This window comes from Daktulosphaira vitifoliae, unplaced genomic scaffold, assembly GCF_025091365.1.
Source record: "Daktulosphaira vitifoliae isolate Bord-2020 unplaced genomic scaffold, ASM2509136v1 Scaffold_1, whole genome shotgun sequence".
NCBI classification, from domain to species: Eukaryota; Metazoa; Arthropoda; class Insecta; order Hemiptera; family Phylloxeridae; genus Daktulosphaira; species Daktulosphaira vitifoliae.
Genome location: NW_026099572.1, coordinates 36,638,055 through 36,660,780, shown reverse-complemented (window position 1 = coordinate 36,660,780; position 22,726 = coordinate 36,638,055). Strand labels below are relative to the sequence as shown.

Genomic DNA, 22,726 nt, shown 5'->3' with positions numbered 1-22,726 from the left:
CACCTCTAGCCTTTGATTAATTTCCTCCCTATTTTCTCCTATTAACACTATCGTCAGCAAACAATATACACCACGACACCTCTCCTTGTATTTCTTTAGTAATTTCATCCATCACTATAGAAAATATGTAAGGGCTTATAGCAGTAGTATACTCCTACTTTTACTCTAAAACTTTCTGTTAATCCTCCTACGCTTTTTACCATGGTACAAGTGCCATCATACATATCTTCCATTATATTAATGTACCTTTTCGAGACTCCTTTTCTCATTAATGTCCACTTTAAAACCTCTCTCGGTACTCTATCATACGCTTTCTCTAAATCTATTAATATCATACATAGCTTTTTCTTCTTTTCCCTAAACTTTTCTATTAGTATTCTTTGTTACCTTTTTATTGTAAAATTTTTTAAGTATACGGTTAAATAACCATAGTCGCAGTATTAATGATGATTATAAATTTAAAAACCATCAAAATATTCATATAATTTGTTTATTTGCAGTTTTTATAATAATATCGATTTAAAAGGTTTAAATGAATGTCGTTATTCAGTAGCTTATAGATAAGATTGTGAAGATTTCCAAAATGATAATAAATAATTGATAAACGGAATATTAGTTTTGGCGGTTAAATACGATGTTTTCCTCGATTTATTCGAGTTTAAGCTATTGTTTGTCATTGACGTTGTGTAGTACTCGAAGACAGTTGCGTCGTCATTTATCTTATAACAATTTAAATAGTTTATCAGCAATTGATTTCACTAAACTCATAATGGCAAAAAATAATAAAAAATTATACACAGTTTTAATTGAAGGGAACGTAGGCAGTGGCAAAACAACATTCCTAGAACAATTCAATGGCTGCCAAAACGTGCTTCTTGCAACTGAACCAGTTCAAAAATGGCAAAATGTTCACGGCCATAACTTTTTGGTAATTTCTACTGCATAGATTTTATTATTTAAAAAATTTTATAATCGCTTTAAAATAAAGTGTCCGTTTTCCCGCAGGGGCTTATGTATAATGACCCAAAACGATGGAGCTTTGCCTTCCAATCAATTGTTCAGAGAACTATGCTAGAACTACACCAATTAAGACCTAATCCAAATCAGAATATTAAGATTATGGAAAGATCGGTTTACAGTGCTAGGTAATTTCATTAACATAATGTACTACTTATTGTTAATATTTCTAAATAGTTATTTAAAATTATTAGCATACATATGGATAGTTAAAATAAAAATTAGTCTGAATTAATTTTAATTACACTAACTAATTATGATAATTATTACATATTAATTAACAAAAAGCATGCCTGTAAAATTATAGTTCAAACATGTTAAACAAGTTATTTTTCTTTATACTTACAACTGTCAAAATGAAGTAGTTCTTATCCATAATAATTTAGTATACTACATTTCATTTATCATCTAAACTTAAAAACTTATTCATTCAATTAATTATTAGTAAGATATATTTTACTTAATATTACTTAAAAATAACTCAAATTAAATTTAATCTGTAGGATGTAAAAATTAATTTTATTGTATTTCAGAAACATTTTTGTTGAAAATTTATTCAAAGATAATTTTATGTCGGCTCCAGAATATGCAGTACTTGATGCATGGTATCAATGGTTGATCGAAAATATTGAAATTGAATGTGATTTAATTAGTAAGATTCAACAAAAATAAATGTAAAGTTATAGTGAAGTAAATGTTTTAATATTTCATTTTAATATTACAGTTTACCTCAGAACTGATCCTGAGATTGCTTTTAAAAGAATAAAAACTAGAGGACGCCCTGAAGAAAAAGATATTTCATTTGACTATATTAAAAGCCTGCATGACTTGCATGAGAAATGGTTAAATGTTAAAATGTCTTCAATTCCAAATGTCCCAGTAAGCTAAATAATTTTATAATACATAACACTACGGATAGGGCAGTGAATGAGCAATTGAAACATAACTAGTAAAACTCGGTTAATATTGAAACTGGTATTTATATTTATGATCACTATACCTAAGCATCTAGTAATCATTTATCGTTAAAATACTCATCAATATGTATTTACTATAAAAACATATCACCTAAACAAATTATAGTTTGATATTTCAGGATGATTTTCTATAGGACTATTTAACCTACAAAATCTTACTTGGTTATTTTTTTGTACTAAGAAATAACTTTTAGTTACCAATATTTTAATATAAAACATTGTTGTCTTTTATTTTTATTCGAATTTTTATGAAATGTCGGGATTTTACCAAAAATTAACTACTAGGATTTTTTTATTGTTTTGGTGGGTAAGTTAATGTGTTTAATATTATATCAGTTAAACATATTCTCATATTGATAATATAGTAAACTGTAAGTATGAGAACCAAAATGTAACGCAAATCATCCAAAAAATGTACTATAGTATCATCGCTTGTCAAATTTCAAAAAGGATTCCAAAAATTTTTCTTTTAATAAAGATTTAACTATTTTATTTGATTTTTCATGCTATCAGGTGATATGAAAAAATTTAATTGTTGGTTTGTTTAGGATACTTAAAAATCGGTCATTTCACATAAAATCATTTTACTTTAAAGATTTGACTTGTTAAAAAAAATTTTAACCGGAAACATAGTTTAATCAAGGACTACATCCTCGGTTAATTATTAACTATTCATAATACATATTTAGAACTTTTAAGTATGTATTTTACAACTAATATATTATCAGTGATGGACATGAAAAAATTTATTGATGTATATGTTAAATAAAAATATTATTTCATTCATAGAATTAGACTTGATAAAAATATAACAAATGAATAACTTATCTAATTTTAGTTATCAAACATTAAACCTTGTACGAGTTTTGCTTACATGGGTTAATCTAATGACATCCTTGTATATTTTTATAAGTTAATGAAAAATAGCCAGCAAATTTTTTCAATAAATAAATACATAATTATTATAGAGTACAGTTGTTTAAATCTAAGTATTATTTTTTGAAAAGCGGTTTCTGTCTCAAATAAAAAATTAAGAATTAACATAATTTTAATAAAATGATCTCTGAACATAACAATCCAATAGTTATTGATATTGTGAATCACTTAGATTATAGTATTCATAAGGCTGATTTTTAATAAGTACTTGTGTAGTTGGATTATAATTGACCATAATATCAAAATATCACACTATATTAAAATTTTAAATATTTCAGGAATTTAGCATTATTGTAATCATATGTGATCACTGATATGTACTCATTAGTTATCTTCAGTGGGGGTTTTTTTTTTTTCAAAAAATTAATTAAGTTCTGTATTTAATTCAAAAAAGTTGTAAATTATAAAGCAGTAATAGGCGATAATTTTAATTAATCAACTTAAATTGATATAAATCTAAACAAAAATATCAATTTAAATAAAAATAAGTTTTCTTGAAAATAAATGTAAAAAGATAAACAATTTTATTAATAAAAAAATTAAAAACTGGTAAATTTATATGGAGACTTTTTTTACTTGTCATCTTTTAGAAAATCATTGGGTAACTTTAACATATTTTTATAGATATGTTTAAAAAAGAGAATAACATTAAAAATATAGTTTCATTTAATTTAAACTTAATTAAATTATAATATTTTATGCATTAAATAAAAATAATATATTGATAATATGATATACTTTAAACTTAATTGATTCATACTAAAATACTTAATTTTTTAAAATATGGATTCAAATCATTATTGTAAATTATAAATATACAAATTATTCTGAAATTGTATTGATTCGCATCAAAGCGTTTTATGAGAGTGATATTCACAATTGTCAGATATCATCTATTCTTGTCCCGCCAATGTTGTGTCCCTACTGTGCTGGTAATTTTTTTACTATTTGAAATTATAATTAAATATTCCTGGAGATGTGTTTTTTTTTTCTAAGATTATATTATGGTAATCATTCATTTTTTTAATGAAGACGATTTAAAACTGAAATTTTAACTTTGAATGAGCCTGATGTATGTAACTGATATTTTATTAAGGTTGTGGTCCTTGATTTAAATAACTTAATAAAATATTAATATATGATAAAATTATAACATTCTTTTGGAGCATAAGTAAAAACTTAATCGTTGAAATAGATTCTATAGTTAAGAATCTATACATAGTTTTTATTTAGTTTAAAATTGAAGTATTTACATTCTTTAATTTTAGGTAGTTGCTGTTGATGCTAACCAGGATATGGAATCAGTTAAAAAGCAGTTCAAATTTGTTCGAGATTTAATAACTGCTAATGCATCAGCTATTGTTGAACCTCAATTCAAAGTAAAAAATATAGAAAATGACCAAATTTTGAAAGATATTCAAAACAATATGTCACCTAATTGCAAGTTATTATCTGACCCTACACTTATACCCAGTCAACGTGTGTAGTATAATTTTTTCTTTTTATTAATATGTATTTAAATTTATATTTTATTAACATACAGGTAAAATAAATGGCTTCTTTAGTTGTACAAACTGAAGGATATTTATTTTTAAGTAGTCATTTTCTATATTATTATTAAGAAACTTTAAATTTATGTGCATTATAAAATTTAACATTATTTTGTTAAGTTTGAAACAATTATGATATCAATCATTTTTCGATTGAGATAATAAGCTATTATTTCGAACATGTCAATTTATTATTTATGACAAATCTAAACAATTTGTTTTATAATAATTTACTTTGTTTACTTAATTTAATTTTATCCATGTTAAAAATGTACCTATATGATAAATTTTCCATAACTAAATAAAGATGTATGTATTTGTAAAAATTAGTTTTTTATTTTTATACCTTTACAGATTTAACTAATAAATTATCTATAGAAAATATTAGTAGTAAGATACTTCTTGTCATTAACTTTTTTACTAAAATTTGTACTTTTCATAAACACTGATTGCAAGAAAAAGTGGACAAATACTTTTCGCAAACTAAAATTTTCTTCATAATAAATTAACGTTTTTAGTATGACATTTCTGTTATCTTAAAACAAAACCTTTCGATTCACTTCTAAATCAATGACTTAGTTTGTAAAATTTGACTATGAGCACTAGTCCCATATTCATAAATCCCATCAATAAACTTAGGGGGTGTTTCTTTACAATAATCACAAAAAAATATTTTTGTTTATTTTTCATTTCATATAACATATTTTAAAGAAATACGGAAATCAGTCAGGACTCAATCTTTACCTGATACTCTGTTTATAAGAATTGTTTTACCGGCTAAAACCCAGAATATTATAGTTGTAACATAAACAAATAATGCTTCCCTAAAATATTTTAGCATTAATAAAACATACATATTTTTTCAAAGATTAATTAATTAATAGATTGATTCATTAGAATTTTAGAAAAATATTAAACTAATGTTTTATCTTCACCAAAACTATCACTTTCAACCTATTAACATTTAAGGGTTGGTAATTTGATAAACCATTTAAATTATAAAAATTTTTTATTTTTAGAATTCCAATTAAAGAAAAAAATCCCTTTTATTTTAAATGAGGGTAATTTTATATTTTAAAGGATGATTTCAAAATTATTAAATACTCTGTTAATCACTTAGTTTATACTAAAGATAGGATAGATTTTAAAACTGGTCATTTTAACAACATGCTAATTATTTAAAATATCTAAAACAACTGAGATATTGTCACAATAAAAAATCTTTTATTTGTTTTTTCATACTTTTATCAGCAAGATTTTCTTTACAAATTTTTATAATTTCATCTGGTAAGTCATCTACTGAGTCCTGAAATATAACATAATAAGAAAGATTTACTTGAGAGTTGATAAAAAATAAAAGTATTTTTTTTTTTTACTAAATTTTGTACAATGTGTTGACATCCATAACATAAACAATTAATTATATCTTGTTTAGTAAATTTCTCATTGGAACAGTTACAATCTTCATTACAACAACTTTCTCTTAATTTTTTTTTCAAATTTAAGTCATTAAGATTTGCTTCCACAGCATTGACTCCCATTTGAGAGACATACTTTGAAAATCTAGTTGCTTCAACAGACGAAGAAAGAGGCATATCTGTATCCATGATACCCTAAAAACATGTTAAGCATTTTTTAGCTTGGCAATGAATTTATAAGACAATTCTAAATAAAAATACATACATTGCAAATTACACAAGTGTTGTCAATTGTAGTTTTTTCAACAATTTTTTCACCCGTTCTAAATATTGTAGATATTGTAGACGGAAATTCTTCTTGTAAACTATTTATAAACTGCTCACTAATTTTTTGTATTGACTCATCTTCATTTGTCTAACAAAAAGAAATACATGACAAATAAATATTTACTTTAAATTATCATATGCATTAAAATATCTGTTATTCATACAATTTTAGTATAATTTTATCTTGATTATAACGTTTAAAAAATTATTGATTACATTAATGTTTTTCCCTATGGATAGGGGTTAAGAATACTTCCACGGTCCCTCTCCCAGTCGTAAAATCGGACTAATGAGATTGCAAGGTAAATTCTATAAAACGTAGTGTGACCAGCTATGATGTATGGTTCAAAATGTAGGACAGTTACAAAAGTAGATCAGAGAATGAGTATAGTAGAAATGAGAATGCTTAGATGGATGAGTAGAGTAACTAGAGAAGATAGGATAAGGAACAAACATATAAGAGGGAGTATAGGTGTAGCGTCAATCGTAGATAATATGAAAGAAAATATAATTAGATGGTTTAGTCATGTTATGAGAAGAGGGGAATCGGAAGCTATAAGAACAATTATAGAAATGAATGTTGAAGGAAGAAGTGGTAGAGGAAAACCAAAAAAGAGATGGAGGGATGTTTTTGAATGCAATATAAGGACGGCTGATGTGGGTAATAATGTCAAGTGGAAGTTTAGAATAAGATGTCCAACCCCAAGTAGTTGAGATTAAGGTGAGGAAAAACAAGAAGATTGATTATATTAATTTTTAATGATTTCAAAATAAAATGCTTTATTCAACTACATTAAATATTTATTTTTAATATTGTTTTTTGATAAAATAAAGTATTAATAAAATTTTTTTAAAGAAAATACATACTTTAGTTAAAAAATTTGGATGCTCTAAGTCATTTAGTTGATTAAATAATGCATAAAATGATACTTCTTTTGCAGACAAATCTCTAAGTGGACGTAAAAAAACTATTGAGGTATTAATACTTTTATTATTGATCGCTAAGCCCTAAATTATAATAAATAAAAAATAATTTCAAAACTGAAATTGAATAGTATAACAAGTTAAAATTCTAACTTACTATTTCATTGCCAATTTGGGATCCTCGACCTAAGGCAACATTAGAAAGTAATTTAATAGATAATTTCTGTTCATTTTCTGCTGTCATAACTCTAGTACAATTTAAAGCTCTAGCTATTCTAATGATAGCCAACTTCCTAGATAGTTTTTAAAAATAGTATATATAATAATTATATAATAATAACTATTATTATATACCTAAGTCTAATTAAGATGTCTTGTTTAAGTGTCAAATCAAATTTACTATTAAACAGAGATTTTAGTTTTTTATCATATTTTTGCAAATAACAATCTTCATCTAAAACATTCTCTGAATACAATGCTGAGGAAAACGATATGATATAGTATGGTAAATTATAGGATTCAAATAATTCTTTAAATTGAATAAATCGTTCTTTTGAATATCCAAACAGAACAGTTTCTGAAAATTTTTTTTAAATATCTTATAAAAATGGATATGTAAATTTTTAAATACATACCATCTATATGCAAAACAACTGGGGTAAAAGTTAGTCGTTTATGAGTTGTTTGTTGCAAGCCAGACCATATCAAATGTAGTAAAGAGATAGAACATTGAGAACCACTCACACAAATCATTACATTTTCACCTTGTTTGACCAATTTTGATTTTCCTAAGGTTGCTCGAAACTTATGAATAACCATAGGAATAAAACAATCTCTAGTATATTATAAAAAAAGGATACTTTAATTAATTAAGTTCTTCATTAATATTTTATTAATTTACAAAATGTTCATACTTGCAATATACATCCTTTTTTCTAAGAACTACATGTCCATCTTGAATAAGGCATTTGCGACATTTTGAATTATTCACATTTATAATTAATCTAGATAAAAATATATAAATTAGTAATTTCTTTATTAATTTTTGGAAATGTAGTAATAAAAGATGAGTAATAAATAAAAACATAAATATTAAGATTTAGTATTCTTTAAAATTATTATAACATTAAAAATTAACCCACGCATCTTTAGTGTTGGAATCTTTAAAGATTTTATTACAACCATCGTTCAAGCTACACATCATATAATTCTGAAATATCAGAACTTAAATACTATATTTAAACAAGAAATAAATGCTTTTATTCAAATTACTATAAATCTGAAGGACAATTACAAAGCACAAAGCTATCCAAACATACAATTAATTCACGTGTCTTAACGTTCTATTATCAATATCTCAATTAATGACTTTGCATTTTTTATATAATAGAACTTAGATATTTTAAACGGTTTTATTTATTGTGAATAAATTTATTTATTCTCTTTAAAATATATTAAAAGATAATTATATGGTCTAGATGACCTTTTTTGGGAACATAAATCTACTTTTAATCCACATTTTTTAACGTTTTAATTAGTGATGGGCATTGTTGAGATATTTCGATTATGAAAACAATCGAGAGAGTTCGATAATGAGTAAAATAATCGAATTTTTTATCGATCTCAAAATGATTCGAATTGTTGTCTGCCGTGACATTCAATTGATAAATATTTACACTACTTTCGTAATTGAGTTAGTATATTTTAATATTCAATAATAGTATACACACATTAGTATATAGTATTTTTAACTTAAGTCCTGAAAACTTGCTGTTATAAATTTATTATGATATTCAATAAGGTATTAGGCGGTCGCTATCTTATCTGGTAGTTATTTTATAGGTCAACGGGTGTGTTTGGTGATTGTTATTATTTATTAAAACTTATTTGTATGAACGGATACATAAAAATGCGATCTACGTTTATAAAAAGACAGTATATATGACTATTTATATCAAATGATTTTTTTTCATAAGCTTACTATTTAATAATATCATATAATACACCTATATTACCCATATTAAACTAATATGTGTATGTTGACGAATTGTGAGTTACGATTGTTTTCTTTCATTTTGAATCATCTTACAAGTCTATACTTGCAGAGAAGTATTTAGAGTATTGACACCCCGGGTAAAGTTTTATTCACTCTCCTACATATCCCTCTATTACATATATTATGGTTACAAAAAAATGATGCTGCCCCTCAATTTCAAAATAAATTTGCCAACTAGGACGATGGTGCCCACTTGCCTCTCTCTCTAAATACGTCTCTGGATACTTGTTTATATTTTAATAATTCTAAAGTACTTTACTTATTAACTTTCATTATTTAAATATGAGATCGGACTGTAAATAACGTTCTGTTATCTGGGAATACTAAAAAAAAATACTATTAATAAAACTGTTATGTGTCAAGTATGTAAAAAGGATTTTAAATATTACGAAAACTAACTTAAAAGATAAGTACTTAAAAATTATATTACTTATAAGCTTTCAATAAGGGTTTTCAGAAACTTCAAATTAGGTACATGGATATATGGAATTTTTCTATTTTTATCTTTTTTAATCTATTTTAATTATTTTTATTTAATCCGGAGAATATTTCATAATTTAATAAATTGTTTTTAAATTTTAAAATGAGTGTCAACTTTTAAGTTGGGTTTGATGCTATATTGTATATAAATTTATAAAATATTAATATTTTATTGTAAATACATAAATAGATATATTTCATTCATAATAGGTGTATTTCAAACGAGTAGATTAAGTACCTAATTAAAATTGAAGACAAAAAATTAATTATCGAAATATACTGAAAATCAGTAAAATTAAGCGATTGTTTTTATCATACGATAAACGATTTTAATTTCGAGAGATTCCCTCTTATGAAAATGTCATAATATACTAATAATTCGATTAACGAAATCATTCGATCACTACTTTTAATTATCATTTACAATTGGGTTCAATACACGAACTAAGATAACATTTTATCTGTTCTGTAGTTTATTATAAAATCGATTATCTTCAATAAGTAATTTTATTACTTTTAAAGATTGGTAACCCTGAACATGTTTTGAAACTTTTTCACTGCGTAAATATTACATAAAAAGAATTTCACTAAATTTTAAATTAGTTATTTTTTCAAGGAGTACATACTTAAATAAAATTTTGTTATCTATAAATAAGTGTTTATTATTAAGTATTATGATTGTCTGTTAATATTTGGTGACTTATATGTTCATTTATTTATTTATTTTTATTAGGAATAATGAGCACATTACTTAAATGAAATACATGACGTTCTTTTAATTGTAATTGATAAGCTTTATATTTTCTGTTTTATTATAATTTAAAAAAAAATGAGAATGCAGTTATTGTTATACAATTTTCTTTATTTTAGATCATTCATTTAAGCTTTTCTTAAAAAATGTGTATGAAACGAGAACATGAAGACTATGATAAATCAGGATTTCCTTTTCCACTATTTGATATAATAGATTTGACTATGGAAGAGATTAGAGAAGCTGATGATATAATTGAAATGATGCCAACAAACGACCAATGGAACTACCCTTATAATCTACTACCATCTAGCGATGATGATGAAACGGTAATTTTTAAATTATTTTAATTGATATACTTTTATAATTAATATTTCTTTATTAATATTTTTGGTCTATTCTTAAAATACGGTTCTCAAGAAAAAATCTTGTTTTTTATGGAGGGATGCAAGTTTTCTTGTATAAACAAATTTCTTAGCCTTTTCTGTTACATTCATTTATTTTTTAAGTGTATAGATATTGAAATAAAATATTTTATTAATTTCACTTACTGTTAAACTAATTTTTAAAATATTTGCCATTTTAGGCAAGTGGTTTCGTTTTAGTAGGTGAAAATGATAATATTACCTATGATGGACAAAATGTTAATACACATGAAGAATTGACTCAAAATGCAAACCAATCACCTGATATGTCTGTTAGTTTTAATGTTGTAAGTAATTTTATTCCAAGTATTCTATTATTGTTAAGAAATAAAAAATTGAATCAACTTATTCCTCTTTTAAATGTCGTGGTTATACTTTCATTTCAATTTTTAACTACTTAGTATAATATGCTTTTAGTAGTTGATTAATAAATATATTTATTACTAATTATATTATTAAATATAACTAATATATTAACTATTATTGAAAATCTAAATAGAAAATTTTGTAGATTTTAAATTAACGTAAATAAATTTCAAATTGTTAACTTCAAATAAAAAAGTATCAGTTTTATATCCTTTTATTTCTTGAACTTAACATGCTACAAAGGGTGGTGGCCCTCTTTCACACGTTAGGGAGTCAAAGATGGTTCCTGGCTAAGTCCAATGATGGACAGGATGGGTATAATGACCGGCTTGCACTAAACACTACCAATGAGAAAATCACAAAAAAATCTTGTTTGCACCCTGGTAATCAAACCTGGGACTGTGTGCGCCGAAATATAAGTTTCTATCCACTTGGCCAGGCCGACCCCTTAGATTGATAACTTCATAAAAAAGTTAATAAAAACACCATTTTGATTTATTTACATGATGTTAATTTCATGTAAATTTTTTTTATTTTAGAATGTTACAGAATCTAATAATGCTAACCATTCAATTGAAAATCGTGAATTTGATTTAAATATACCACAAATTTTGCTATCTATGTCTAGAATATCAAATAATTTATTTGAAAGAGCTGCTGCTTCTTTAGATTAGTATTAATTGTATGTATATTATTATCTAATTATTATAATTTATATAAAGATTTTTACAAAAATTTATTTACTATACAGTCTTTAAAAAAATTAAAGTTTAATCTATGCTATATGTCTTTTACTTCTGACACATTTAAACATGGATCAAATGTATTTAGCATTTTAGCAATATTAATAATGTAAAATGCTATTAAAGCTCCAGAAGCTGATCCAATCTGAGTGATGCAACCATAGTAGAATAATCCTTTATTGCCTTGATTACGTAATATTGCTGCTATGGATAATTTCACATAAGAGGCACATCCAAAGTATAATACCCAAATGAAAACCTGAAGTATTTCATATAAAAACATGTTAAATATATATTTTTTAAAGAAAAAAATTTAATAAAATAATGGAAAAAGAAGCTATGTAAAAATGCTATTATATTTGGTAGTATGAATATATTATAGAGAATATTTTATAAATTATAGTTTTCTAATATTAAAGATCCCATAAATCAAATTAAGTTAAAAAAATGTATCTATAATTACTCTCTTCATTTATTTTTACATTTTCACATGCAACTTTTTATACAAATTTTATTAATATAAACTTACAATTATAACTATTCCTGTAGTTGTATTATATAAAGGTGGAGTAGGATTTGCAAATGCAGTTATCAACAAACATATTGTTGAAATTTTGCAAATAATGTATAATATATTTAACACATTTTTGGAAGTTCGATTAGTGTACAGTGATATAAAACAAGCAACTGGATTTATTATATTTGAAAAATTGGTTGCTAAATGATATGCAAAGATTCCATATGGTAAGCATGAGAATGATTGAAAACTTATTAATAATCCATTAGAAAAAAAAGCTGTTGTTCCTTGTAAAAATAATAAAAATATTCTTGATTTTTTTTTATCTTCGATTGGTTCATTAATTTCAACAGCTTCTGTTATTGTTTTTAATTTTTCCTTTTTACAAATTGGCAAATATTCGAGACATATATATGACACCATACTTGCACACATAATAAACCCTATCATCACGAAAAATAATTTGCTAGAAAAATTAGCATTTGTTGTACTGCGCGTTGTTACATTATGTCCGTTTTCAACAATTGTAGTACATGATGTTAAACTAATTCCTTGAACAATCGCAATAAAACTAGGTAATAAACCACTTAAACCTTCTCCAATCATGTAAGTAATTAAGTATATACCCGGAAATCGGCTTAATGAGGGAATAAATAAAACTGAACTAGTGCAACCGACAATAGCGATTCCAAATGTAAGTAAAAACAGTAAAACACTATGTGGTTCACCAAAAATAGTTAGCGTAGTTTTATAAAAACCAGCCATTAGAAACATTGATACTGAGCCCACAATAAGAATAAATACCGTTAGTGATCTGTCATATTTATTTCCAAAATATGTGCGCCAAATACTATATGTTAGGGGTCCCAAATTACCAATTTGTACTAAGATTGATATGTATGAAGGCAATGTCCATCCTTCAGGGGTTGTTTGAATTAATAATGGCAATTGCGTATATAAACTATTGACTAATATCCAAGCACCAATTCCGAATAGTAGTGTAAATAGATCTAAAAACCTGTAAATAAAAGTCATATTTATTAGATGAATGAGGTTGAAATCAAAAAATTTGTATGAAAGTTTTTTAAATAAAAATGTATTGCATGTACTTAAAAAAATCCTTAGATTAAACTTTATTTGTCTGCCACTTATATATGTATTTGGATTTTATTGGGAAATTAATTATTAAATTTAGATATTCTATTGAATCATTATATCATTACATTTTTATATCAATTTAATGGTATATAGCCTCTTTCGAATAGTATATTCGGGTGAATAATTCTTATTTAATATACCTACCATTTTCTTTCCACTACCATACTTCTTTCTAAGCTGTATAGTTTCATTTGCCTGGTCATTAGATGTGTTTTTTCGTCTACGCTGCAAATTAAAAAGGCGTGTACAATAATACAAATAAAATATATAATGTAATAAGTTTTATCGAGATTACAAAAGAAAAAGGGTTATGGTATCATGACGAGACAAATTATTAGAAGATGACTATTTTTAATTTGAAATGTAATGAAATTTTTTTCTTGTAATATTACCTTTGACAAAATGTATACGACACTGTTTCATACAAGGCAGCTAGACCGTAGGAAATCTAGTTGTGCACCGCACTAGATTGTCGTCTTAAGCCTGTTTTCGATCGCTAAAGGAGCTGGTAAGTGGGGTCACTTGGGTGGTTGCCGGCTAACCGTACATCCAATAAATGACGCGTCGACAATGATTACATAACAATAATTAAACTATTATATTTAAAGTTCTTCAGTGATTAATCTTAAAATAAAGGATGTTATTTTTTACTAAAATGGCCTATAAGCGGCTATGGACAAAATAGAAAAGGTATAAAATAAATAAAACAATTAAAGCTTCGACGTATAACGTAGAATAGATGAATGGTGAATTATGACAATGATAAGTTAACTGTATGTATGCTTAGCGTTAAAAAGGGCTAAGACGTAAACGGATTAATGCTACAAGTGTAGTCGCTTAGGAAGTAAATACTTCACTGACGGGCAGGGCCGACCACTAAAGGTGTGCACAGATACGAAAGCTCGAGGGTGCCAGGGCACAACAAGATGTGCAAAAAACAATACAAATTTAGCGCACTATAACCGAACTGTTGCCTAGTTGAGATAGGTATTAATTGCTGATGGCAGTCCTTCAGAATGAATGGCCTTTATGTTAAGTCGATTCAAATAAGAAACACGTCGCTACCGGTGAGCATGTCAATACATGCCGGCTGATCGAATTGCGGGTCGTCTAATAATTCTGTGTGACACGGACGACGGGCGAGTCCATTACGCACTCGCTGGTAATTGCCTAAAATTGAGAACCGCTGCTAATAATACGCGGACCGAATGATAATTATTACGTAACGGTCGTTGTTATAACGAACACTACGGTGCATTTTGTACGTGCGGCACCGTCAAACCAGGGTTGTTAAAAAAAATCTGTTTAAAACATAAATAAACAATTTAAAACGTCCCATAAGACCAATGTAAATTTTTTATTTTTGATGTTTAAAATGTAACAGCCCTACGGCATACTGGACGTTTGTTTTTTTAGATGGAGATTGTTCAGAGTCTGATGTAGTATTAGTCGATGAAATATTTGATTTGAAATCAATTGTGTTATATCTATCAAATGTGTTATACTGTATGATGAGGCTTGTTAAATTGTCTGCAAGTTGAAGTACAAGTACAAGCGCTGACCATATGAGGACTCATGAGAAGAGCACGAAAAACATAATTTGTTTGTTAGGCGAAATGAGGTAATACTGCGGTTTAAAGCAGTCTGTATTTGAATCCCCCCTGAAATTTTTATTGAGCAAAAACAAAAAAATGTTCAGTTTATATTGAAAAAAAAATTCTGGCTTAAATATCTTAGAATATGCATAAACAAAATAGTATAAATCATAAATAACATTACAAACATTTTTATCGGGTACATAAGCTTTGACACCTCCAAAAGTCTCGGGAGCGTCTTGAATCAGCTATCCCAAGTGAAGTGTTTGTATGTAATATTTGTATGCATTTACCTGCGCAAATTTTACTACTAATTTCTATTGAATTTAACCTGTCATAGTTTTATAAAGTTGAAATGATAATTTTTGAGCCATAATTTTGGATCAACAGTATAAAGACTTCTATACTGGCCAGACACTACAATATTAACCATGTTGTTCTAAAGAACCACAATATTTTTATATAAATACGATGGTCAGGTATAAAACTAGTTTGTTACAAGTAGTATAAAACCAAGGACGTATTCAGAAATGTAGTTGAATATGATAATGTATAGGATGTTAGTAATAATATTAAACAATCCAAACCTTATAATAAAAATCTATGGTTTGAAAAAAGTTAATTAATTTTTTTGAAGTATAAATTGAAGATTTACTTTTTTTATCCATCATTACCAATGAGTAGACCTTTTACGTTACACTATGCTATTAAGTTTACAAATTTAATTTTTAATTTTTTTTGTTCGTGTAATTGTGTTCATCTTAAGTTGTGTTAAAATTTTATAATATTTAAATTTCTGTACACTAGAGGTAAACATACACATTATTTTGAACAAGAAGTGATAGTTTTTTTGAAATTCTCATTAAAAAAAAAAGACTATCTCTAGAGGTATGTAACCTCTCCAAAAATTATTTAAAATATATATAATCCCTACCCAACCCAAACCAACATACTTTGGACCGCCTTTAAAATAATTTTCTGAATAAGGCTATGTTTCTAAAAGTAGTCTTGACTCATATCGAAAAATATGTGATTTGAGATAATTTACTTCTAGTATATAGATTTATTTTAATACACAAATATTAAATTTATTCTTGTTTAAGTTAGAGCTACGAGTAAATATAATTGAAGCTGTATTCGTGTAAAAAGATTATCTGATTTAAAATAATTTATCATACTGACCTTTCAAACATTATGTCTTAAATGTTCTAAACGTTTTTTTTTGAAGTTAGTGTAGTTAGTGAAGTTACTGTATATTATAATAATTTTTCTTATAACCAAAATAAATTTTGTAAATAGCCATTGTAAAAATTTAACATTTCATTTATATTGTCTGTTATAAATTAAATTTTTTTCCCTTAAAATACTTGATCAAGAAATGAAAATCAAGGATTAAAAAAACTTAATCAACACGGAATTATAATAGATGCACTAACACTATGCAATCATTTTATAACTGTTCAGTTTTCTTAAATAATATTATCTATTCATATAAATAATGACCTAGTGGAATTAACACGCAATCACTTATAGAGATTAAGTAATGCAACATAAATTAATTAATCAATTTATTTAAAGTGATCGAATTTTGCTCTTTTTTATAGTTTTTGTTTTTCGTAAAAAATTTACTATATAATTTTTTTTTACAGTTAATGACTAAACTTATGTTTACTGAACCTAAACTATTATTTTTCTTTATTTTAAGATTGAAATTTTGCTATAAAATTTTAAAATTTGAATTGTATAATCTACACTAACAGCGACGTAAAGTTTTGAGTGTTATTGCCAACATTGCAATATGTTGCAATGTATACAATATTAAAATTGTATATATACAATTTATAAAAAACACTTTGCATTTTCATTTTTGCCCTCTAGATTTTTATTTGAATTGGATATCAAAACTACCAAAATATTGTTGATGCAATTTTTTGATAGGCTAACAAAAAAAAAACTTTTTTTTGATATTCAAATGTAAATGTAATTTTTTTAAAGGAGAGTTTATCTAAAAAGGTAATTCCAACAAACTAAAATATAAATTTATAAAAAGTTAAGTAATTCTGAGATTATCATGAGAAAAGCAATTCTTTTTTTAATTCGTAGACCTCGTTAATTTTTTAAATTACAACCTCAGGGTGTATGCAAAATGGTATCCGGAAAAAAATACCTGAGTATTAAAATACTCTAGAAAAAAATTTCTAAAAGGTAAAAATAACCGGAAAAAAAAACAACTGTTACAATATTTTATTACGAAAAATATCAACTTAAAGTATTGTGTATATTTCGACGCCCTAGTTCAAAACAACAATAACTTAAAATCTATAATTTTCCAGTATAATGATTTAAAAATAAATTTTTACATTATCTCCAATGTAAATTTCAATTTTAAAGACATTCACTTTTGGAAAACAATTCAGCTATATTGAATTGGACTTATAAACTTTAAATGTTAAATAATATACTACAACTTGGAGATAAAAATCAAAATATAAATTTTGAGATGGAGCGTCGATTTATTCTTTATAGTTTTTTAATAATAATTTATTTCATCTAATAAAGGGAAAGAAAAATGTTTGTACAATGGCTATACTGAGTGTTCAGTAAGTAAGGAAACATATCAATTGTTATAAACAATGAGAACAATATTAAATTCGTTTCCTTACTAACTGAACACTATATTGTCGTAATATGTCTAATGCTTTGCATTGCGCATTTTACATTTATCAATGAAAAATGTATACTCTGTATTTTATATTACTAGTATACAAACAAATAATTAGTTTATCTGTTATAACATATACACTGTTGTACACTAGCTATTATATACGTATATACATGTTAAGATGTATACTATACATCTTATCTTAAAATTAACTATCATGTTATGTTCAATTTAATACAATAAATTGAGAATCACTAAATGCGCTGACGACAACAACTCATGAAGGGGTAATTAAAAATAATATAAAAAGGCTTAGTTCTGCTTGCACATCAGTGAGCGAGCGTGTCAGCGAGCGGCTCATTCTCTCTTCTTATTGAAGATCTGAATTCAATAAGAAATTCAGAATTCTTCTAACTGAATTATTTTGAGCAAACTAGCCGCGACCCCGTGTTGTCGCCGGTACATTTTAAAGCGATATCAAGTACAATTATTTTTACGTCGATACTTTATTTATTTATTAAAAAAGGAATAGTATAAATCTGAACGTAATATATACAAAAGAAGTAAGTAAATTTATATGAACTCAATTATTTAGAATTAATAACCTGAGTAAAGAATGGTAAAGCAATAGATTTTTTAAACATCATTTAATTTAATTATTAATAACTAGTTAGTGCTTGGTCATATACTTCGACTGGGTGTCTGAGAGGAGGCCTCCGTCACTCCATGAACGCCTCAGTATTTCAACTAAAGCACATACCAGTTAACATCACGCTTCGACTGGGTGTCAGATAGGAGGCCAAGACCCCGGCCACTACAAGAATACCTCAGCGTTTAATACCTCTATGAGAGGAACTTAATACATATCTTTTTATATCTACTTGTCTTTACTGTTCTAAACCCTCGGACTCTATAACCCCGATAGAACCTGCTCCTGAATTGACCAAATCCCCAAATATCCAACATTGGTCAATAAATACTACCCAAACAACATTTTTGCTTATTTTTGTATTACTACATTATGTATATTGTACATCACGAATTAAATAAAAATTAGGTGGCATTGTACAAAATATAGTTCTGATTATGGAGGTGTTGTAAAGATAACTTAAAAAAAAATCGATCCTATCATCGAAAATGAACACAACCATTCTGTGAATAAAAACCCAGCACAATGATGACGTGGCATAGTTGGATCAATTATAATGGTATCTGACAGTGATTAAAATCACTATCATAAAAAACGCTTCGATGCAACTCTTTAGATAGTGCTTAATTTTAAGAAGTTAATGGATTATTACAAAAACTACATAATCTGCTATTTCCTTATTTATATCCTGATTAAGATAAAGTATGTCGAATGAAAAAGGGATATAAATATTATTTCTCATAAAAAAAATTGTGTTGATCCATACAATTTTCAATAAGTTATAGCATTATAAAGTTAAAAATGTAAAAAATAAAATCGAGAATTTTCTCATAAAAATAATAGCATTCCGGTAGCCATTTTCACTGTGAAGACAAAATAAATAAAGTCCGAAATTTTCCATGATAAAGTACATTACATTAAAATAGTAAAAATAGTAAGTTGAAAAAGTTGTCATTTTAAATCCCCCTTGTGGGCAAGTAAAGGGTCAGATTTATAAAAAAAATATACAAAATAAAAGATACAGACATCATGCATTTATATAAAAAAAAATTATATTGATTTGGTCATTTTTAAAAAAGTTATGGTAGTTTTAAGTAAAAAATTTCGAAAACTAGCGATTTTAAATTTGTAATTTTTTTGGAGGTTTCCCCCATTTACGTGGAACAAGGGAAATTTTTTCAATTTTTGAGGGTAATGTCTTCGACTAGATATGATTTGTGATCTTTTGACGTATAGTTGAAAGAAATCGGTTCGACGAGAGCTGAGAAAAAGTGGTAACAGACAGAAAAAAAAATAGAATAAAAAAAAAAGCACATTGTAGTAAAACCAATACCTTCTAGCCTCGCATCGAAGCTAAAATTAAATCGATTTCATTAAGTATGTAGCTGAAATGAAGGTAAACCATTCATTATAGTAAATAACATTGTAATTTGATTAAATAAAAAAAATCGAAGAATATTATTTAACAGACACATTATTCACATGTGAATAATCATACAGAGCAGTGCAATATAATAATATCCTTTTTACACCTTTTTTCCTATTATAATTTATTACTTGGGTATTCAAATTTATTTTAATAATATCAGATTGTATTAAAATGAAATATTGAATTATCATCATTAATTTAAAATTAGTTTAATTGCTAATATATAATAGTATTAAATTGATTTAGGTTACCTACATCTCCTTAGAATCTAATATATCTTTATTTATTTTCCTCACCTTTATAACCCTTATCCTAAACTATCACGATCTCCCACATCAGCCGTTCTCATATTATATTCAAAAACATTCCTCCATCTCTTTTTTGGTCTTCCACTATCACTTCTTCCTACAACATTAATTTTCATAACTATTTTTACAGCTTCTGATTCCTCTCTCCTCATAACATGGTCACATCAACTATGTCTATTTTCTTTCATCTTATGCACGATTGGCACTATACTTATACTTCCTCTTATATGTTTGTTCCTTGTCCTATCTTATCTAGTCACTTCACTCATCCATCTAATCATTCTCATCTCTATTACACTCATTCTTTACTCTATTCTTTTGTCAACCACCCAATACTCTGAACCATACATCATAGCTGTTTTCGCTACAGTCTTATAGAACTTACCTTTCAGACTCATTGTAGTTCCTTTTGAAAGAACCTAATGATTCTTATTAATTTCATTAATTACTTGAATATTATTAGTAAAATATGCATTTATAAGAAACTAACAATTACTTAAAAAAGAAAAGAAAATTGACTTTAGTTCATTTTCCCTTAATCCAAATATAAACTTTCATCTCCACACATTATTAATAAGTATGTGTTCGGCACTCCTGAATATAACAGTATTATGTAACTATGCATCTCACTCACAGGTCTGCATATAAGATTTTAACTATAGTTATTTTTTTTAATCGTAACTTGGAATGATTAGTAAAAAAGAACATAGTAAACTTGACAATTTCAATATGTAAAAGCGTCAAGCTTTATATAAGGATATGATTCAATATGTTAAAATAATAATAATAATAACCTTCTAAACACCTCTCATCCGTAATAAAATCATTCTACTAATTCATTTAACTCAATAAATTTTAATAAATAAACTTACTGCTAAGATAATCCAACTACTAGCTATGTTGATTCAAAAATTAGAACGCTATGTCATTATATCTTTAATAATAAATAATTCATGACAAAAGTTAAAAATAAAAGTAAATTGATTAATTTTTTTAATTATTTAAAATTATTTTATTATTACAAATTAGAGTAAATTATTTTAAGAATTGAGAGTATTGAGTTTAATACTTAAAATAATAATTGTTAACAAAAAGTCGATTGTATAATTTTCAATAATTCGAACATTAATATATCTACAATCAATTACGTATCATCATTTCAATATAACACTTGTATTTTTATATATACTAAAGATAATCGATAACGAATATTATAATACTATTAACCGATATAAAATTATAGATAGATCAATAGAGCTAAAAAAAGTAATTTATCTTTATCAAAAATTGTATCTCTAGTAGTACAAATACTTATAATTGTAATTACTACTTTAATGATTAGTAGTGTACTATCAACATTATATTATGTAATTGACATCTTTAAAATAATTTGTATTGTTCTTAAATCAATCAATTATCCTTTAAAATAATAAAATGTAGGAGGTATAATAATAGTTCCCGTGATTAATTGGCCTCAAAGAAAGTTGAACATATTATAATCTTATTTTTAACATAAGAAAACAATAAAAATATATAAATATTTTTTATTAAGTATTTTGTTTATTTTTCATGGATATAATTTGGATAATTTTTTTTCCTTTTTTAATCTAAAAATAAAGTATTATCAAAATCGTAAGTTTACACTTGTTTTCATTTTCTTTGACGTAATAATTTATTGTAAATATATGTTGAAAAAAATAATTCGCTTTAGTTATAGAATCATGAAAGTTTTATACAATCTATTATAATCATATAACTATTTTTAAAAATAAAAAATTATTATAATTTCATTAAAGCGAATAATCAAAAGTATAATTAACTAAAGTTTACCTGCTGAGTTGTAATGATGGTATTTGATGGAAGTGGAATTTACGGTCTAACAATAATGTCAGTGACTCTTATGTCAACGATTCAGTGTTGTGTGATTTATTTTTAAGATAATATTGGTAAATGAATACTTATTTTATGTTTACTAGTCAACAGCTATAGAATACCTATGAGAGCGTAAATATAGGATACCAATAATGAACTATACATGATTTTTTGATAATTTTAAGTTATTTTTAATAATAAAAACTTCATAATCTATTTATTATAGTTCTCAATTCTTTAACAATTTGCATTATTATAATACAAATGTAATAAAAAATATAAAAAAATTAGATATTTTTAATTATTGAAAGATAAATCCAATTGATTAAATTAAAAAATAACGTAATATTACATGTTTAAAAGAATTAATATTTTTAATTTTTATTTTCAATTAAATAGTATAATAAATAAATAATAATAAAAAATCCTCACTAATACACATTTATTAAAACGTTAATAAATTAAATTAATATTTTTATTTTATTTTAATAACATAAATAATATTCTAAATAGACAGTCTCAATATTGAAAATTATGTAAAAGTTTAAATTTATAAATCTTTCTTT

At 25.5% G+C, this 22,726-nt stretch overlaps 3 protein-coding genes across 17 annotated transcripts; 2 read left to right on the top strand and 1 right to left on the bottom strand.

Annotated features, from left to right (window-relative positions):
• The first annotated feature begins 583 nt into the window (after positions 1 to 583).
• Positions 584 to 4,695, top strand: LOC126897220 (deoxynucleoside kinase-like). The gene is made up of 5 exons (XM_050670642.1): positions 584 to 928; positions 1,006 to 1,145; positions 1,551 to 1,669; positions 1,742 to 1,896; positions 4,199 to 4,695. The coding sequence occupies exons 1-5, from the start codon at positions 635 to 637 to the stop codon at positions 4,415 to 4,417; spliced, it is 927 nt and encodes a 308-aa protein (XP_050526599.1). The 5' UTR covers positions 584 to 634; the 3' UTR covers positions 4,418 to 4,695.
• Positions 4,696 to 5,682: 987 nt separating this feature from the next.
• LOC126900489 (solute carrier family 52, riboflavin transporter, member 3-A-like) lies at positions 5,683 to 22,269 on the bottom strand. Of its 13 annotated transcripts, XM_050676242.1 has the most exons (10): positions 8,422 to 8,693; positions 8,292 to 8,359; positions 8,064 to 8,153; positions 7,785 to 7,984; positions 7,504 to 7,726; positions 7,307 to 7,442; positions 7,093 to 7,233; positions 6,164 to 6,313; positions 5,857 to 6,093; positions 5,683 to 5,786 (listed from the first exon to the last, which is right to left on the bottom strand). In XM_050676242.1, the coding sequence occupies exons 2-10, from the start codon at positions 8,351 to 8,353 to the stop codon at positions 5,688 to 5,690; spliced, it is 1,338 nt and encodes a 445-aa protein (XP_050532199.1). In that variant the 5' UTR covers positions 8,354 to 8,359; positions 8,422 to 8,693; the 3' UTR covers positions 5,683 to 5,687. The 13 variants fall into 13 exon arrangements, with proteins under 13 accessions (XP_050532199.1, XP_050532243.1, XP_050532227.1 ...); XM_050676286.1 differs by lacking the exons at positions 8,292 to 8,359; positions 8,422 to 8,693 and adding an exon at positions 16,423 to 16,656; XM_050676270.1 differs by having other exon boundaries at positions 5,869 to 6,093; positions 8,292 to 8,695.
• Positions 10,273 to 12,012, top strand: LOC126900544 (uncharacterized). 3 transcript variants are annotated; one of them, XM_050676357.1, is made up of 5 exons: positions 10,336 to 10,354; positions 10,419 to 10,466; positions 10,556 to 10,765; positions 11,023 to 11,148; positions 11,767 to 12,012. In XM_050676357.1, the coding sequence occupies exons 3-5, from the start codon at positions 10,583 to 10,585 to the stop codon at positions 11,899 to 11,901; spliced, it is 444 nt and encodes a 147-aa protein (XP_050532314.1). In that variant the 5' UTR covers positions 10,336 to 10,354; positions 10,419 to 10,466; positions 10,556 to 10,582; the 3' UTR covers positions 11,902 to 12,012. The 3 variants fall into 3 exon arrangements, with proteins under 3 accessions (XP_050532307.1, XP_050532323.1, XP_050532314.1); XM_050676350.1 differs by having other exon boundaries at positions 10,273 to 10,466; XM_050676366.1 differs by lacking the exon at positions 11,767 to 12,012 and adding an exon at positions 11,471 to 11,536 and having other exon boundaries at positions 10,325 to 10,466.
• Positions 22,270 to 22,726: the final 457 nt, after the last annotated feature.

Coding starts and splice junctions, on each gene's coding strand:
- LOC126900544 (XM_050676350.1), top strand. CDS start 10,583: ATGTGTATGAAACGAGAACATGAAGACTATGATAAATCAGGATTTCCT. Junction 10,766..11,022: donor CTAGCGATGATGATGAAACG/GTAATTTTTAAA, acceptor TTGCCATTTTAG/GCAAGTGGTTTCGTTTTAGT. Junction 11,149..11,766: donor TGTCTGTTAGTTTTAATGTT/GTAAGTAATTTT, acceptor TTTTTATTTTAG/AATGTTACAGAATCTAATAA.
- LOC126897220 (XM_050670642.1), top strand. CDS start 635: ATGTTTTCCTCGATTTATTCGAGTTTAAGCTATTGTTTGTCATTGACG. Junction 929..1,005: donor TTCACGGCCATAACTTTTTG/GTAATTTCTACT, acceptor GTTTTCCCGCAG/GGGCTTATGTATAATGACCC. Junction 1,670..1,741: donor AATTGAATGTGATTTAATTA/GTAAGATTCAAC, acceptor TTAATATTACAG/TTTACCTCAGAACTGATCCT.
- LOC126900489 (XM_050676242.1), bottom strand. CDS start 8,353: ATGATGTGTAGCTTGAACGATGGTTGTAATAAAATCTTTAAAGATTCC. Junction 7,727..7,784: donor AGTTGTTTTGCATATAGATG/GTATGTATTTAA, acceptor AAAAATTTTCAG/AAACTGTTCTGTTTGGATAT. Junction 6,094..6,163: donor ACACTTGTGTAATTTGCAAT/GTATGTATTTTT, acceptor ACATGTTTTTAG/GGTATCATGGATACAGATAT.